The sequence below is a fragment of the Sorex araneus genome, chromosome 2, assembly GCF_027595985.1.
Source record: "Sorex araneus isolate mSorAra2 chromosome 2, mSorAra2.pri, whole genome shotgun sequence".
NCBI lineage: Eukaryota > Metazoa > Chordata > Mammalia > Eulipotyphla > Soricidae > Sorex > Sorex araneus.
Window position 1 is genome coordinate 265189499 of NC_073303.1, and position 18182 is coordinate 265207680.

At 66.8% G+C, this 18182-nt stretch overlaps 1 protein-coding gene across 2 annotated transcripts; it reads left to right on the plus strand.

Moving 5' to 3' along the window:
- The first annotated feature begins 383 nt into the window (after window positions 1-383).
- ARHGEF26 (Rho guanine nucleotide exchange factor 26) lies at window positions 384-16937 on the plus strand. 2 transcript variants are annotated; one of them, XM_055127998.1, is made up of 14 exons: window positions 384-946; window positions 2095-2134; window positions 4297-4415; window positions 7003-7059; window positions 8399-8619; window positions 11276-11428; window positions 11527-11656; window positions 12046-12120; window positions 12555-12644; window positions 12909-13063; window positions 13182-13391; window positions 14701-14768; window positions 15494-15598; window positions 16225-16937. In XM_055127998.1, exons 1-14 carry the CDS (start codon window positions 518-520, stop codon window positions 16365-16367), a joined length of 1995 nt encoding a protein of 664 aa, XP_054983973.1. In that variant the 5' UTR covers window positions 384-517; the 3' UTR covers window positions 16368-16937. The 2 variants fall into 2 exon arrangements, with proteins under 2 accessions (XP_054983973.1, XP_054983974.1); XM_055127999.1 differs by having other exon boundaries at window positions 385-946; window positions 8459-8619.
- The last annotated feature ends 1245 nt before the right edge of the window (window positions 16938-18182 follow it).

Consider the following 18182-nt stretch of genomic DNA (forward strand, 5'->3'; position numbering starts at 1 on the left):
GCGGGGCGGAAACCGCGGGGGGTGGGGAATGGGGCGGGGCCAATGCGGAGACGGGCTATCCTAGGGAAACCCATGAAGCCCAGGGCGCGGCTTCACCGGAGGACCAGCACCTCCTGGAGGCGGAGCCTGTGCGGGAGGGGCGCGGAGGGACCTCCTGGGGGCGGGGCCTCCTGGAGACGGGGCGGGGCCTCACGAAGGGGCGGGGCTTGCGTGGGCGGAGCGGGGCCTGCGTGGGCGGGGCGGGCCTCCCGGGGAGGCGGGGTCTGCGCAGACGGAGCGGGCCCTCCTGGGGCCGGGGCCAGTGCTGGCGGGGCGGGGCCTCCTGGAGGGGCGGGGCCTGGCGGGCGGGGCGGGGCGGGGCCTCGGGCGGGGCGGGGCCTGCCCCGCCGGGTGGGGGGGCTTGCGCCTCCCGGCTGCGCCCTCCACCGCTCCCGCCCGCCCGCGGCGACCCGGCCACCCACGGGGGCTCCGCGCGGCGCCGACCCCAGGGCGCGGCGGCTCCCGCGCTGCCCGGGACATGGCCGGCCGCCCGCAGTCCTACCTGAGCCCGCGCGGGGTGCTGGTCACCGACTTCCCGGTGCACGACGAGAGCCCCCCGGACCCGCCCGACCCGCCCGACCCGCCGGACCCCCCGAGCCCCCCGGACCCCGCGGAGCCCCCGAGCCCCCCGGCCCGCGCCCAGCGGCAGCTCATCCCGCGCGCGCTGGCCGCCGAGCCCCGCCGCCGGCAGAAGGCGCGCTGCCCGCTGGACGCGCTGGACGCGCCGGCCGCTCCGGCCAGCCCCGGGCCCCCGCGCAGGGGCCTGCGCTCCACGTCCTACCGCCGCGCCGTGGGCAGCGGCCTGGAGCCCGCGCGCAACGCCAGGAAGAAGAGCCGCGCGTCGCCGCCCGCGCTGGCCGCCGTGGCCGAGGGCTGGGACAGGCTGGCAGGCCTGGGCAGGGTTCAGGTGAGCGGGCCGGCGGGGCGGGCGGGCGGGCGGGCGGGGACGGACCAGACCCGCTGAGCGCGGGACTCCGGGGCGCAGCCAGGCCCGCCCGGCCGTCAGCACCCACAGGCAGAGTCCGGCGGACTGGCTTTCTGTTCCGATTTGGACCACACCAGGGGTGCTCGGGGTCACTCCTGTCCCTGTGCTCAGGGCCACTCCTGGCTCTGTGCTCAGGGTCACTCCTGGCTCTGTGCTCAGAGCCACTCCCGGCCCTGTGCTCAGGGTCACTCCCGGCTCTGTGCTCAGGGTCACTCCTGGCTCTGTGCTCAGGGCTGACTCCTGTCCCTGTGCTCAGGGTTGCTCCCGGCCCTGTGCTCAGGGCTCTCTCTGCTGGGGCTCTGGACCCCCTGCCGTGCCGGAGCCTGTACCCCGGTCCCCTGCAGCAAGGCGAGCCCCTTCCTGCTGTGTCTGGCCCCAGTAGCCGGCTTCTTACTCCATGGATCACAGCCCCGCGTGGGGTGGCGTAAACTTTTGAAAAACATACTCTAAAGTGCATGTCCTGGGGACTCCTCGTGGCAGGGGCCTGATCTGCGTCCCCCTCTCACGGAGGAGTGGGTGGCAGCAGCTTCTCGGGCCGGAAGGGGCAGCAAGTGGCAAAGCCTGTGCCGTCCAGGCGGGAGCAGTGGGGGCTGAGGCACACGGGCGGCATCGAGGGGACGTGCCTGCCTTGGCCGACCCGGAGTGACCCTAGCACCCCAGAGGGTCCCCTGGGATGTGCCGGGTGGCCTCGGGGGTGGAGCCGGGATGGCGGTGCCGGGCCGGGGTGTGCCCGCAGGCTTCCTGGAGGTCAGGGCTGTGGGTGCTCCTAGGCCAGCGCTGGGGGCCCCAGAGGGTGGTCAGTCTTCCCCGGGTGCTCTTCCGGGCGGCCACGCACGAGCGGCCAGGGGACAGGGGACAGGAGGGGGGCCACGCAGCCCCCTGGGGGCCGTTGCTCACCCCTCGCTCGTGCGTGGGCTTCCCCAGCACCCTGCGCTCATGGTCCTGGGGGTGCTGAATCTCCCAGGCCCAACAGTGCTCCCCGCTGACACCGCCGCGTCCCCATCCGTCCACTCGTACATAGTTTGCCTTTCCTTTCTCTCGTTTCTTGTTTTGCTTTTCTCGTTCCTCAGAAAAAAATGCTGAAAGGACAAGGGACGCTTGCCGGGGAAGGTGAGTGTTTCGGTGTCCGGACTCAGCTGTGTCAATGTGGAATATCCATCACACGCGGAGGCCCCGCTGCAGCGAGCAGACACTCTGAGAATGAGAAAAACGGCCGGCCCGTCCCTAGTGGCGCGGCGTGGAGAAGTGCGTGCCGCTGGGTTTCCGTGAGGGAGGCTGAGCTCACGGCGTCCGCCTGCGGGCTGCCCGTTCCCCCGCCCTGCCTCTCCCTTCGCAGGGCCGGGGAGCGGCCAGCCCGGAGGGGCAGTCCCTGAGCTTGGGTCTGAGGTTGTCTCCATCAAGCCTTCCCCAGACGGCCACGTCCTTTATTGGGGGCTTCTGGGCGGTGCTGGGGCCCCGGGGTCAGGCGCGGTGACACCCGGTGGCCCGGGCCCTGCTAGTCCATGCAGGCCCAGCGGTGCTGCGGCAGGAGGCCCCCTGGCAGCGAGGCAGCTGGCGCGGTGCCTGGCCACCCTGCCACCTCCCCAGCCCCCTGCCCACTGTCCACTGTCTCAGGGTCATTTCTGACTCCCCGTTCTCGTCACTCGCCTCCCACCCACAGAAACAAGGGCCCCAAGAACTTGCAACTGCACATTCGGGGGCTGAGAAAAAAGCCCCTTGCCAAGTGCTCAGCGGTCGCTCTGTGGGCGGGTGGGGTCTGCTTCCAGCTGCAGGAGCCTGGAGGGCAGCGCAGCACTCCGGTGTCCCCGTGCCGTGGTCAGAGGAAGGGCCAGCAGGGCCCTGGCCTGACTCGGGTGGTAGCCGGCCCCTCCCCAGCTCTGTCCCCTTCCTGCATGGGACCCGCGACCGTACTCAGGGCTTTCTCCTGGCTGCACGCCCGGGGCCCTCCTGGCGGGCACACGTGGTGCCGGGGTGAAAACGGGTCAGCGCGTGGGGGCCCAGGGCCCTGTCCGCCGCCCGTCCCTGCAGCTCTGACGCCGGGGCTGGGTGCGGGCTTGCCCGTGGTGCTGCTGGGGCGGGCACACGGGTCAGGCGTGTTGTCTGCCGGGTCTCACGGACCCAGGTCCCGCTGTGTGTCGGGGTGAGGGGCTGGGGCTCTCCCGTGTTCGGGCGTGGCGCCTGCTCCCAGGAGGCCGCCCAGAGCGGGGTCAGTCGGGCGTCGGGCCGAGGGCGCCCGGTCCCGTGAGAGGGAGCGCGTGGCCATGCGGGCTCCCGTCTGGAATGCGGCGCTGAGCCCGGCCACGGTCGGTCGGGGCTGGAGAAGGGCGCGGCCTCCTGGGAGCGTGCTGTGCCCTCCCGCCGACAGGGCGTGTGATAAGCGGGAGCCCCCGCACCTGCCTGCACCTGTGGAATGCGGCCGGGCCCCTGCAGTGCGGGGGGGAGTGGGGGGGCTGGGCACTGCTGTCGCCCAGTGCTGCAGCCGGACGCCCTTCCCCAGCATCTCAGCCTGGGAGCTCGGGGCCAGTCTCGAGGGAGCGTCCCCCGCCCCCACCCAGCTCTGCCTCTGACACCCCTCCCCCCTCTCCGCACGCCCAGGGCCGCGCCTTGCCCATGCCCAGCCTGGCACTGCCTGGCTGCTTGCCGGCACACCCGACTTCCGTCCAGCTCCTGTCTCTTGCCCTGCCCGGGGCTCTGAGCCCCCACCCTGCAGTCTGTCCCCCAGGCCCTGTGCATATCTCCCAGGAGTCCCAGGGACCCCTTCTCGCTGGGCCAGAAAGCCGCGTGTTCCCCGGCACCAAGCTAGGCCTTCATGCCAGCTCTTCAGCCCAGCCCGGGTCCTGGCACATGTAGCTTTGGAGCAGAGCCTGCCCCAGGGCCTTTGCACCTGCGGCTCCTGTACAGGCCTGTCACTGGGGCCGTCCCGGCCCTGTGGGTGCTGCCTATCCTTTCTTGGGCTTTTCCTCTCTGCCGCGCTCCGAGTGACTGGTCTCCCGGCCTCTCCGCTCCCCACCCAGCTGACCCCCAGAGAAGCAACTTTGTGTCCTTGCTCGGGCCCTGAAGGCCAGTGGCTGGGACACGAGGGCGGGGAGTTTGGGGGCTTGGGGTCTTTCCCTCATGGTGGTCTCGGCCATGGGGCCTGTCAGCTGGCCCAGGCTGGAGGGCGGGGGAGGGGCGGGCGTGTGCGTGGCCGTGGGTGTTGCCCATGTGCCCTCCCCTCCTGCAGCGGGTGGGCCGGGGGTGGCGGGCGGTGAGCTGCCCGTGTCTGCCCGCAGGAGACGCCGCCCGCCACCAGGGCCAGCAGGACGCGCCGGAGCTCGGCGAGCGGGAGGCGGGCGAGAGTGCCGGGGCCCAGCCCACGCCAGCGCCGGCCACCTGGAGCCAGCTGTCTGCCGTGAGTGGCCTCCTGGGGGCGGGACTCGTCCCCGGGGTCTCGCAGCTCCGGCTGTGGCTGTGGATACTGGGTTCTGGAAGCTTCTCCTCCTCCTCCTCCTCTTGGGTCCTGCTGTCCTTGCAGGGAGTGGCCGGGCAGAGTGGCCGGTGCGGGCAGGGCTGGTGTCTGCAGCGCAGTGGGGCTCCCCTGGGTGGCTGCAGGGCACAGTGCTCCCCTGACCCCCCAGCCCCGCCACGGGCTGTGGCGCAGGGCGGCCTCTGAGCCTGCTGCTGCCCCTGCAGCTGCCTGGAGACCACTGAGGCAGCGACGCGAGGCCGTGTCCTCTCGTGCGGACGCCCCTGGCCTCTGGCGGCCTCACGGGGCCTGGGCACTCGGTGGCGGCTGGTCACTCCCTGTCTTGGCCAAATGCGTGTTTGGGTTTGGGGGTTGGTGTTTTGGTTCGTGTGTTAGACCACACCTGGGGGTGCTCAGGGCTCACTTCCGGTGGGCTCAGGGACCCTCTTGGTGCAGGGATGGAGGGCCCTCCAGTGACAGGCCAATGCGGGACCCAGGGCTGGCGTGTGCGGGGCTGGCGTGTGCGGGGCCTGGCCTCATGGGGACCTGAGTGCCGGCCACGGTGCCGGACACGCCGCTGCCCCGCGTGTCTCGGAGGCAGGGGCCTAAGCAGGAGCAGGGAAGCGGGTCGAGTGGGGCCACTGCGGGGGTCCCCGCCGGCCGTGCAGGCTTTCTGGGCCGCGAGCGCCTTGCCTGACCTGACTGGCGTGGTTCCCGTCTGGACGGCTGTGCCCAGCCCTGCCCCGTGCCCTGCCCCGGCCGTGCTTCGGGCTAGCACTGGGCGTGGGTGCGCCTGGTCTCCGGCCTCTCCCTGGGAGGACAGATGTCCCCAGCCCTGCCTTGGAGGGCAGGAGCCCAGGGGGCGCGTGCACCTGCAGGGGGCCGGCTCGCTGCCCGCTGACCTCAGGTCATCAGCGGCTGCACCGCCACGTCCCTCCCAGTCTGGCCGCCTGGGTTCCGGGGCCTATCGGCTCCTGCCTCTGGGACATGCACCTCACCTTTCACATCAATGCGTGCACATACATGCACACACAGGGTACATGTATTTGCACAGGTGCAGGTATGACTGCAGTGCACGTGAATGAGCCCATGTGCATGTGGGGTAAATGTGTGTGCATACATGACTGCGGGGCACATGGGTAAGCACATGGGTGTATGCCTTCACATGTATACACCTGGGACACATGTGTGCATGTGTGACTGCAGGGCATGTGTGCTAGTGAGCCCGTTTGTGTGTGTGTGTGTATGTATGTGAGCATGTGTGTGTACACACAGGATACATATGTATGCACATGTGCAGGTATGACTAGTGCATAGAACATGGACATGTGGCCTTTTACATGTGTGTGCACATGTGACTGTGTGAGTGAGCATGTGGACATGTGCCTATATGCATGTATGAGCGTGAGTCTGCATACATATGTGAGCACATGGGGTCTCCAGGGGCTTGTGCACATGTGTGTATGTGCGTGCATGTGTGCATGTGCATGCATGTGTGTATGTGTATTTGTATGTGTATGTGCGTATGCATGTGTGCATGTGTGTACGTGTACGTGTGTGCATGTACATGTGTGTGGGGCGGGGGTGTCAAGCAGGCCTTGCTCTCCCCGCAGCTCTCTGCTGCTCGAACAGTGCCCTTGGCATTCCTGCACACAGCAGCCTGGCCCTCTCGCCTCCTTGCAGAGAGAGGCCTGGAACCTGGTTTTCCTTTGAGGAGAGACGTGTTCTGTGCTGCTTCGGGCCCAGGCCCTGGTGCTGGACAGACAAGACAGAGACCTCTGTGCTCCTTCACAGAGATCACAAGGACCGAGGGGTCACGGATAACGGCCAGGGAGATAGCTCAGGGAGGTAGCTCAGGGGTGGAACTGGCGTGGCCCGAGGCCGACCCAGGTTCTGTCCCCGGCACCCCATCTGGTCCCTCGGGCACTGCCCGACGTGAGCCCCCAACCGGGTATAGCCCTGAGCACTGCCAGAGGGCCCTGGGGGAACAGGCTGAGCCCTCTCTGGCTGACGCTGGGGAACGCCGGGTCTCAGCAGCACGGGGGTGGAAGAACCAGCCCCGCGAGCCAGACCTTAGCTGAAATCCTTCATCTGCTGAAGTTCTTTGTAACCATCATTCTTGACTTTTGAGTCAAAATTCTCATTTTCAGGATTGGTGTCAGAACACGTCTCGTCTGCTTGAGACCTAGGGTTCCTTCCAGTACCCGAGGCTGAGTGGCTGGATGGATGAGGGATGGAGGAGGGACGAGTGATGGATGGACGATGGGCGGGTGGGCGGGGGGGGGGGGGGAGGAGGGGGAGGGCAGGTGATAGTGGATGGATGATGGCAGATGACGACTGGAGAGTGTCCAGGATGAGGGTTGGAACACGCTGGCCTCACTTGTCTGTCCCCTGTCCCAGATTCTTTCTGGGTTTTGACATGCCTACAGGGCTGCGGCTCACGTGAGCTCGAGGCATAGGCCGAGGGGCACAAGCGTGAGCTGAGGTGGCCCGACACTGGCCACCGCGACTCAGCTGGCCGCACTCTGCCTAGGTAAGAAGGAACGGACTCTCCCAGACCGAGAGCCAGGAGGAGAGGAAGAGGCAGGAGGTAGGTTCGGAGGGTCCCGGCCCAGACAGGCCCTCCCCACGCCCGCCTGAGGCCTGCGTGCGGCCTGGCACCCGGGTGGGTGCTCCACTTAGCGCCCGGGAGGGAGGCGTGACGGTCCCACAGCTTCTTAGTTTCCTGGCGCTTTGGTTTGTCCTAGGGCCCCCTCAGCAGTGCTCAGCTCCCTCCTGGCGGGGGCGACTAGGGGTACCTGCTGGCTCCGCGGGGCCTGGGGTGTGACCCGGTCAGCGCGCTGCCCTCCGGCCCCTGCTGTCTTGGTCAGTACCGGCCATGCTCTGGGCACCCTTGGGCCCCCTGGGGCGAGGCCCCGCCTCCCGCACTGAGTCCCTGGCAGGCTCCGAGCTGGAAGGAGGCTGGAGAAGGGACGCCAGTGGACGAGGCAACCACACCAGGCGTGGTGGGACCTGGCGCCCGTCTCGAGCACGGTGCCCCCCACGCACGGCCCAGCCTGACCCCAGGACCGCCCCTGGGGAAGGGTTTACTGAGAAGGTGGAGCCGCGTCATGCCAGCTGGGAGAAGCCGCCCGTGTGGGCACCGGGTGCATGTGCTGCCCATCTGTGTCTGCCAATGTGTCACGTCCCGCTCGTGCCTCGATGGCACCACACCCAGAGGCCAGCCTGAGTCTCGTCCACAGCGGAGGCTGCTACTCGCCCTGTTGCACCCCCGGGATTGTGCTCCGGTGCCCGAGTGTCCCCAAGTCTGAGCACCCGTGTCCCTGGGCGGGGGGCCGGCCAGCAGGGCCACCTTGTCATTCTCCCTGGTTCATAGAGGAGACAAAGCCACGAAGCGTCCACCCGCTTCTCCCCCTCCCTGTCTCTGGGGCCTTGTGGGCGCCACCAGGACGTGCCTGTACTTGAGCTGTGGACGTTACAGTCGGGGGAGTTACAGCTGGAGCCTCCAGCAGGTCACAGCCAGAAGCTTTATATAGTTGGAGGGTTGCAGCCCAGGGTCAGTCAGGATTACAGTCGATCACAGTTGGTGTCCTAGTAGGGGGTCACAGTCAGGGCTCACAGTCAGGGGTCACAGAGGTCACGATGGGAATCAGGTCACAGTCATGGCACAGCCAGGCACACAGTCTGGGAGTCACAGTCAGGTACAGTCGGAGGTTCCCATCAGTACCATCGGAGGTCATAGTCAGAGGTCACCGTGGGTACAGCCAGGGGCTCCCATCAGAGGTCACAGAGATCACAGTCGGCGTCACAGTCGTCCACAGTCGGGGTCACCCTCGGTACAGTCGGGGTTCCCGTGAGGGGTCACAGTGGTGGGTAGTGAGCAGAGGGCTGTGGGGCATCAGCTGGCCGTGACAGCCGTGTGCCTGCAGCCCTGTGCCACGCGTGGTGCCGCAGACGAATGCCCTGGCAGACGCCCGCCCTCCCGACAGGCCATCCTGGAGGTCATCTCGTCCGAGCGCTCCTACCTGCTCAGCCTGCACACCCTCATCCGGATGTTCAAGGAGTCCCAGGAGCTGGGCCAGACCATGACCAAGACTGAGAGGCATCACCTGTTCTCCAACATCACCGACGTGTGCGAGGCCAGCAAGAAGTGAGTGCTGGGCTGAGGCTGGGCTGAGTCCTCTCTGAGTTCTGGTTGTGTCTCTGCCCCAGGACTGTCCGACCTCGGGGTCGGGGGAAGGTGCTGCGCCCTTCCTTCCTCGGTGCCCCTCACCCCACCCAGTGCCCTGGGATTTCTTGTGAGGTCATTTCTGAATAGTGGTCACATGACCGTCGTGGTTGCTCACATGCCATGGGCACCAGTGGGAGAGATTTTGTTCTTGTTACCTGAAGGCCTCCCGACAGTGCTCGGGGCTGTGGCCACCCCCCTGCCCACTGGCTGCTCCGTGCCGGCCCAGGGCTGCTGGCGGGGACCTGGCTGGACTGATGTGCTCTAGCCCCCGAGATGCTCCTCCAGGCCCCAACATCTCCCAATGTGGTTGTTTGGGCCGCACCCCCGGTACTCAGGCCCCCCAGCTCTCCTGCCGGTGCTCCGGGGAACGTGCAGTGTTGGGGACGGAACCCGGGCTCCTCTGGGCAAGGCCTGCACCTGCCACCCTGCCCCTGGGGCCTCGGCCATAGGAAGACTCTCTCTCTGGTGCTCCCTCTCCTGGCCTGGCAGGGAAGTAGTCTTCAGTCACAGGCCGGCCGGAGGGGAGGGGAGCACAGTGGGGCTCTGAGGAGTCTCCGGCTCCCCGCGGGGAGAACAGGTGAAGGCGGCCGCTCTGGGTGAGGTGAGAAATGCACAGGGGGCCTGGGCCTGGGGACGTGTCCGCGTGTGTCCTGTGGTGGCGCTCACCCGCCTCCCTCCGCTGTTCCCCTGTGGTGCTGGGCGCAGCCCCCGAGAACGGCCCACATGAAGGTCAGGCCTGTCCCGGGTGCAGGTGGATGGAGGGAGAGAGTGAGGCTGTGGGTGGGACACGCATGGGCGGAGGTGGGATGGGCGGCCTTCATGATCCCAGGAGATGCTCTGGCTCGGCCCCGAGCTGCTCTGGACGCTCCGGTTTCCAAGGCTTCGGGAAAACAAGTTTGTCCTTCTTGCATGCAAGAATCCTTCCTAGTGGGGCCACACCGGCTGTGCTCGGCTCCCTGGGCTGTGTGGAGTCCCAGGGGCGGGCAGGGGTTGGCCGTAAGCCGGGCCCCTTCACCCCTGGAGGGTCCTTCCGGGCCCTGGGGGCAGGAGCCCCTTACGTCTTGGTGGCAGTAAGTGCTGGGGCTGTGTCTGGGAGTGTCTGGTGACCCTGTGGGCCTGGGGCTTCTCGGGGGTGGGGGGGGGGGCAGCGGAGGGAGCCTGCGGGGCCCGGCTTAGCTCTGAGAGGCTCCGAGGAATGGCCTGGACTCGGGAGCGAGGGGAAAGGCTCCCTGGGGGCCAGGGGCTGGGAGCTGCCTGGTCAGTGGCAGGACCAGACAAAGGCTCCTTTGTGGCTGCCGGGGCCTGGCTGAGTGGGACAAGGGCGTCTGTGTGCGCCCGAGGCCGTGCCCCCACTGTGCTGTGCGTGAGGGTCTGCAGGACGGGCGCCCTCCCCGCCTTGCCGAGCCCCTCCACCCATCCCAGGGGGGGCTGGGCCCTGACCTCCGAGAGCCCTCCACACTGACCCGGCACACTTCTGGTCCTTGTTGCAGGGTCCTGAGATCCTAAAGCAGGAGGCGGGTGGAACTTGGGGAGCAGGGCTGGGGGGAGCAGGGCTGGGGGGAGCAGGGCTGGGGAAGCAGGGCTGGGGGAGCGGGGCTGGGGGGAGCGGGGCTGGGGGGAGCGGGGTTGGGGGAGCAGGGCTGGGGGGAGCAGGGCTGGGGGGAGCAGGGCTGGGGGAGCAGGGCAGAGTCCTGCCCAGTGATCCTTGTCGCCTGAAATGCTCATGAACATGTCAAGTACACACATGTGCTCACACAGGCACACACATTCATGCACTCACATCCACACACGCGCACACACACACATTCACACGCACACACATTCATAAACATGCACACATGTACACATGTGCATACATTCACACGTGCACATTTACACACATTCACACTTGTGTATGCACATTAACACATTTATATACATGCACACATATTCACACACTCACATTCACACACTTTCACAATCATGCACACACATTCACACTCATACACTCACACACATTCACATGTGCACACATTCATATACATGCACACACGTGCACACATTCACTCATGCACATGCATACACACTCACATTCACCTACATGCACACATCCACACACATTCACATATGCACATACTTCACACACATGTGCACATTCTCATAAGCACATTCTTACTGACACATTCATACACTTCACACATTTATGCACTCCCACACACAACATTCACATACTCAGATTTTCACATATTCCCATTCTCACACATTCACACACGTACTCATACACACATCACTCACACAATACACTCATGTACACACAATGCTCATGTTCACACAGACTCACATGCACCCATACATACAGTCACACTCACACAAAGGCACACACACGTGTTCATACACGCTCACTCACAGCAGCACCCGCACTAACTCACACTCGGTCTGACACACCCGTCCAGGCTCACACACTCGCACTCTCTCCGCCCGTACTGCTGAGGGCCAGAGTGGCCGTCCGCCCCGGGCGCTGCCCGCTCCTTGCTGGGCGCGGAGCTCTGGCCCCGCCGGCCCCCTGAGGGCAGGCACCTGCCGCCCGTCTGTGCAGGTTCTTCTCGGAGCTGGAGGCCCGGCACGGCGGCGGCCCTGGGGTGGACGACATCAGCGACATCGTGGAGAAGCACGCGGCGTCCGCCTTCGAGCCCTACGTGCGCTACTGCAGCAACGAGGTGTACCAGCAGCGCACGCTACAGCGGCTGCTGTGAGGCCCGCCCGGGCCGGGCTGCGGGGCGGGGTGGGGGCGGAGGGGCCCGGGGCAGGATGCGGGCGAGCGGGTGGTCTGAGACCCTGTCTCCCCAGGGACACCAACGCCGCGTTCAGGGCAGCGCTGTCCCGCATCGAGGCCCACGAGGACTGCCGGAACCTGCCCATCATCTCCTTCCTCATCCTGCCCATGCAGAGGGTCACGCGGCTGCCGCTGCTCATGGACGTGAGTGGGGCCGCCCCACGGCAAGGGCTGACTCCCAGCTCTCCTGGCCCCATGGACGTGACCGAGCCCACTCAGGCTGAGGGTGGACCTTCACGCATGGAGGGGGAGGCCTTGTCCAGGGTGGCAGGTCCGCTGCCCCCGCCCCTGGCTGCTCCCTCACCACCGCCAGTGTGGCCTCACGGCCCCCTGCCCCTGCCTCCACAAGGCGGCTCCTGGCACGGGGAGGGGGGCCCCCCCGCACCTGGGCCTCCGCCCTGGCCACACTCTCGACCCTGCGGGTGGGGGGTTAGCAGGCGACCTCTGCATGCCCTTCGCATGTGCGACCGTGAGCAGACAGGTGGGGGGCAGCAGGGGTCCTGTGAGGCGGCCTGACTGCTCTGATTCTCCAGACCATCTGCCAGAAAACCCCCCGGGACTCCCCCAACTACGACGTGTGCAAGCGGGCCCTGAGGGAGGCCAGCAAGGTGGGTGCCCGCTCCGTCCTGACCGCCCTAGCCCTCTCCTTCTCTCCCCTCTCGGTCCCTCCTCCTCCCTCCCCCTCCCCCCCTCTCTCCCTCTCTCCCTCCCTCCCTCTCTCTCTCTCTCTCACGCCCCCCTTGTGGAGCAGTGGGGAGGTGAGTGAGCCTTCTGGAGGGGAGTGAGGACCCCTGAAGCATGAGTGGGGGCCCCGTGTGTGTGTGGGGGGACAGAGGGCGACACTCGCCTAGTGACCCCGAGGGCAGGAGGGGCTTGGGGTGGGCAGGGGCAGGGCAGCGGGTGGCACCTGCTGTTTGCTGGGTCCAGGGGCCTGTCCCGGGCTCTCTGGGGTCCCTTCTCCCCCTGGGCTATGCCCGTGGGTCCCGGGGGCCATCCTGAGTGGGTCCTGGTCCCTCAACTCGCCTTGTCTGCCCGCCCCCAGCTCGTCCGCCTCTGCAACGAGGGTGCCCGGAAGATGGAACGCACGGAGCTGCTGTGCACCATCAACTCCCAGCTGGAGTTCAGGGTCAAGGTGCCGCGGGCTGCACGGCGGGCACGGGGGCGGGGGGTGGGTGCGGGGAGAGGCAGGGTCGGGGCAGGCAGGGCTGGGGCAGGGCAGAGCTCACCTTCCAGAGAAGGGATGTGAGTGGGGCAAGGTGGGTATGTCCCCGAGTGGTGGGGAGGGTGCGGGAGAGGAGGGGAGTCCGTGTCCTGCAGGGATGCAGGGAGAGCAGTGGGGGTGGGGCCGTGGGGAGGGGCTGCTCCATGCCCCCCCCGCCCCCCCCCCCCGCCGCAGCCCTTCCCGCTGGTGTCGGCGTCCCGCTGGCTGGTGAAGCGCGGGGAGCTGACGGCCTTCGCGGAGGACGCGGGGCTGTTCTCCAGGAGGCCCTGCCGGCACCACGTCTACTTCTTCCTCTTCAACGACGTGCTCCTCATCGCCAAGAGGAAGAGGCGAGTCCGAGGGCAGCTGTGGCGGGGGGGGGGGGGGGTGGGGGGGGGGCGGGCAGGGCTCTGGGCCCTCCTCCCGGCCCCAGCCCCAGCCCCCTGACCGCGCCGCCCGCCCTCCTAGTGACGAGAGCTACGTGGTCACCGACTACTCCCTGCGGGACCAGCTGCTGGTGGGCTGCTGCGATGGCGAGGAGCCAGCCCTGTCCCCCGGCCGGGGCAGCCCCGCAGCGCTGCCCTCCAGACCGGGGGCCGCCGGCCGGCTCTTCACGCTCACGGCGCTGAGCAACCACGCAGGCGAGCGGGTGCGGCTGCTGCTGGGCGCCGACACGCAGTGAGTGCGGGAGCTGGTCACGGCACTGCGTGCTCGCACGTGAGAGCAAGACTGCGAGGGCGTGTGTGTGTGTGTGAGAGAGAGCCTCTGACCGACGGTGTGTGTGCGTGTGTGCACTTACGTGTGTGAGAGCCTGTGATTGTGACGGTGTGTGCGCGTGTGTGCGCTTATGTGTGTTAGAGCCTGTGACTGTGACAGTGTGTGCATGTGTGTGCGCTTACGTGTGTGAGAGCGTGTGACTGACGGTGTGTGCGTGTGTGTGTGCTTATGTGTGTTAGAGCCTGTGACTGTGACGGTGTGTGCATGTGTGTATGCTTACGTATGTGAGAGCGTGTGAGTGACGGTGTGTTGCATGTGTATGTGAGAGAGAGCGTGTGACTGTGGGGGATGTGCGTGTGTGCGTGTGTGTGTGTGAGAGAGAGCATATGACTGACGGTGTGTGTGCATGTGCGTGTGAGAGAGAGCGTGTGACTGTGAGGGGGTGTGTGTGAGCGTGAGAGACTGTGTTTGAGAGTGTGTGTGTGTGACTAAGAGTGTGAGTGTGGGTGGGTGAGGGGAAGCTGCTGAACCCACCGCAGTGCTCCCCGTGGACTCTGCACTGCCAGGACGGGGCTGAGTGGGCGGCAGGTGCTTCCTGCAGTGTGTTCAGTCACCCAACTGCTCTAGAAGCTACGGCGGCTGTGGTGAGACCCTGGGGTCTCCTCCGTCTGTGTCTGTGCCCCTCCTCCAGCTGTGGTGAGCACTTGAGAACAGTCTGAAAACAGGCCCCAGGATTTCTTTCTCAGCCAGGTACTTACTTGGCTGTTTCATTTGTCTGAGAGGAAAGCACCTTAAAATAGGCCAAGACCCTCTCCAGGCTCAGGGCCTGAGGCCGGGCTGTGCGTGCAGGGGCCCTGGGCGCGACTCAGAAAACAAAGTCCAGTTGCTCGTTTGGGGTCAGTGGTTGAGGGTGAGGGACAGACTCGCTGGCTTTGTCCATGGAGCTTGTTGGAGGCGCCGACCCTCTGGGTGTCACAACCCCAGCTCTCGATTCACGGGATACAGCTTGTCATCCCCACCACACACACACACACACACACACACACACACTCACACACATATACACTCACACACAGTCACACACATGTACACACACGCAAACTCACACACATATACGCACACTCACATGCACACACACACACACACTCAGAGCCTTGATAGGGCCTTCCCCTGCTCTTCTGACAGTGCCCATGGTGAAGCCCCTCCCTGGGTTGTGTCTGTCTGGGGGCCCCTCCTGGACCCCCGGGCTGACCGTGCCCTCCCCGCCCAGGAGTGAGCGTGCCCGCTGGATCTGGGCCCTGGGGCAGAGCAGCAGGAAGCCACCCCCGGACCGGACCTGTGAGTACTGGGGCTGGGGTGCTCCGCCACTTCCTGCTGGTCCTGTGCTTGGTGCTCACCGTGGGAGCTGAGGGCTGGTAGCCATCCTGGAGGAGGTGACCACTCCTTTTCCATGCCCTGGCAGAGCACGGAAGCTGGTCCTCTGCTTCCTGGTGCCTCTAAGCCAAGGCTTCTCGGCGGGTTCCTGCCCCCGGGGCCCCAGCTCAGAGACCCTGCGGGGAGCCGGTGTCATGGCTGAGGTGTGGGGTGGAGTGGGCACAGAGTGGGCACAGAGCTGCCTGTATACCACGGCGGGGCGGGGGGTGGGCGCAGCTGCCAGGCCAGTAGTCCCTGAGCTCAGACGGGCCCTGCAGCCTTCCACTTCCGGAACCTTCCTCCACTGCCGCCACGGCCCTCCCGCACCCCACACCCTGCCCCTCACCCCCGCACCCTCTCCTCTGCCCCACACCCTCCTCCGCCCCATCTTCCTGCAGCCCCGCATCTCCCCGCACCCCCGCATCGCCCTGCACCCCTGCATCTCCCCGCTCCCCTTCCCCGCAGCCCCGCATCTCCCCGCACCCTTTCCCCACAGCCCCTGGCACACGCTGCGCTTGCTGCGCTGCCCGGGCTCACACCAGAATCCCAGCGACAGAACCCACTGCCCCCGGGAGGGACCAGAGCTGCGCCGGGCAGCGGGAGGCTGTGGTGGCCGCAGCCTCCAGCCCAGCTCACACACCCTCCTGCAGCGCTGACCCAGGTGGAGATCGTGCGCTCCTTCACGGCCAAGCAGCCCGACGAGCTGTCCCTGCAGGTGGCAGATGTGGTCCTCGTCCACCAGCAAGTGGGCGACGGTGAGTCTTGGGGAGGGTCCCAGCCAGCCACAGGCCGCGCTCCCCCTGGGCTCCCCTGCGATTCCCCCTGCGCTCGCCCTGCACTGCTTCCAGGTGGGGCCGCACACGGTTCTCACTTCCAAAGGTGCTCCACTGTCCCTCCCAGTGCTCAGGAGAAGCCCAGTCTCTGGAGTGAGAGGTGCACGTGCACACGTGCACACATACATGCACACACAGACACAAGTGTGGTGCACACGTGTGTATAGGAGGACACATCAGCAAACAGGCATGCACATGATGCACAGAGTACACAAGAATACACGCATGTGGGATGTGGTGCACATAAGCACTCACAGTATACACACAGTATACACACGCATGCAGTATATAGAAAAACAGCGTACATAGTGTGCACAAGCACATGGCACATATAGGCACGCACGGTGTACACACAGTCTGCACAGGCATGTCCCCCACTGAGATGCTGGCCCACACCCGGGGTCCAAAGTCCAGGCAGGCCCTGAGCCTCCTCGTCACCTCAGCTCCGTGCCGCCCCTTCCTGGCCACCAGCGCCGGGGCCTCCTCACCCTGGCCAGCCCCTCCCGCGCTTTCCCAGGCCCTGCCCTCACAGGTCCCCCGCCCCACAGGCTGGTACGAGGGGGAGCGGCTGCGAGACGCGGAGCGGGGCTGGTTCCCCATGGAGTGCGCCCGGAAGATCACCTGCCGGGCGACCATCGACAAGAACGTGGAGCGGATGGGGCGGCTGCTGGCGCTGGAGACCCACGTGTAGCCTCGCGCCAGCCTGCAGGACGGCAGCGCCTGCCGCCCGCTCAGCGTGGCCTGGGGTCCCTGATGGCCACAGCACGGCTGCCGCACGGGGTCCCTCGGCGCATCCTGTGACCCTGAGGCCAGGCGAGGCTGCGGGTCTGCGTGCCGCTGCCCAGGCCGCCCCCGGAGGCCCTCGGGGCTGCGTCCCCGTCCGCACACAGCCAGGAGGGGCCACCAGTGGCTCCCCACCTCGGGGCGTCTCCTGACGCACGGCCCTCGGGGCCTGCGGCAGCCGTGAGTGAGGCGCTGTGGCCACACGGCGGAGGAGGGCCGGGCAGCAGCCGCCTGGGTCACCACCAGCCCAGTTGGGACTGAAGCGCAGCCCTGGTCCTGCCCGTGAGTCTGCGTGGAGCTACACGCCCGCTGGGTCGACACGCCGGGACCCACTGAGGTGGGGCTGGAGCCCCGAGCACCCAGCCTGCCCAGCGTCACCTCCGGGCCCGACGGGGACCCGGGGTCACAGGAAGGGACTGCGTGCTGCCCAGACGCGCGTGCACTTTCGGCGGGATACTTTATAAAGTGTTTGTACAGACGTGCTGTGTGGCTTTGTTCTGTGCTCCAGGGGGCCTTGAGAGCTGGCTGCAGGGGTGCGGGGCCCTCCTGCGGGCACTGTGGCTGGGGGAGCCCTTCCTGGACCGAGCTGCCTCTCTGGGACCTCTCGGCTGTCCGAGTTGTCCAGCCCCTGGGAGCAGTGGACTTCAGCCCCTGCTGGCGTGGGAGGGGCTCTGTGGTGGGGGCCACGAGGCCTCGGGGGCCAGGAGACTGGGAGACATCTGAGCTGGGACCGACTGGGGCCCCGGCTGAGGCATGAGACCCTGAGTCTGAAGGGGGCCTGACGGCACACGCCCCCCCCACACACACACACGGTGACGCCCATGACGTGGCAGTGGCCCTCCCCGAAGGGGTCCTGCTGGGCCCCTTGCCCAGAGCCTAGGGCTGTGACCAGAAAAGGCACCAGTGGCAGAAACATCACCTGAAGCTGAGCCCAAGGACTGTGCCAGTCTCGCAGGAAGTGGGGCCAGGGCTGCCCCCACCAGGAGGGGTGCACGGCAGCCGCAGACTGCGCTAGGCAGACAATGGGACGGAGGGGCAGGAACGGGATACGGGGTCGGGGAGTGGGACACGCATCAGGGAGGGGACTGGGGGTCGGGGACTGGAGTCAGGGAATGGGACACGGGGTCAGGAAATGGGCTGGAGGGTCAGGGAACGGGACACAGGCCAGGGAACAGCAGAGGGGTGGACAGTGGGGCAGAAGTCAGGGAATGGGACAGATGCTCAGGGAGGGGGCGGGGGAGGGGCGGGGATCAGGGGACAGCCCATGGCCACTCACTGGGCATTTCAGAGCTGGTGTCAAACGCGGCCACGGCTGCAGCTCGAGCCCCGCAGACCCCGCACCTCAGGCCCCTGGACACAGGCTGCCACTTCGTGTCTGGCAGAGCCACAAGAGGCCGCGTGCCGTGGCGAGGGCACGGGGAAGGGCTGGGCCGTGCTTCCACAGGGTGTCGACCCCGGCGCCTCATAGATCTCTGTGGCTGACGGCCCCAGGGGAACCCCGGGTGCCCAGTGGGGTGGCGGGGCTGGTGCCCTCACAGGTCCCAGGGAGGGAGTCCAGATGACTTTGTGCCTGTCAGGGCCAGGAAGCGTGAAGAGGGTCCCGTGGCAGGTGCCCGCCTCACCCTTGGTCTGGAAAACATGCAGCAAGCCAACAGCAAGGGAGGAAAAAGGCTGGGCGAGAGGCAGCGCCCCCTCGTGGCCAAGGGAGAGCCGGCACTGCAGG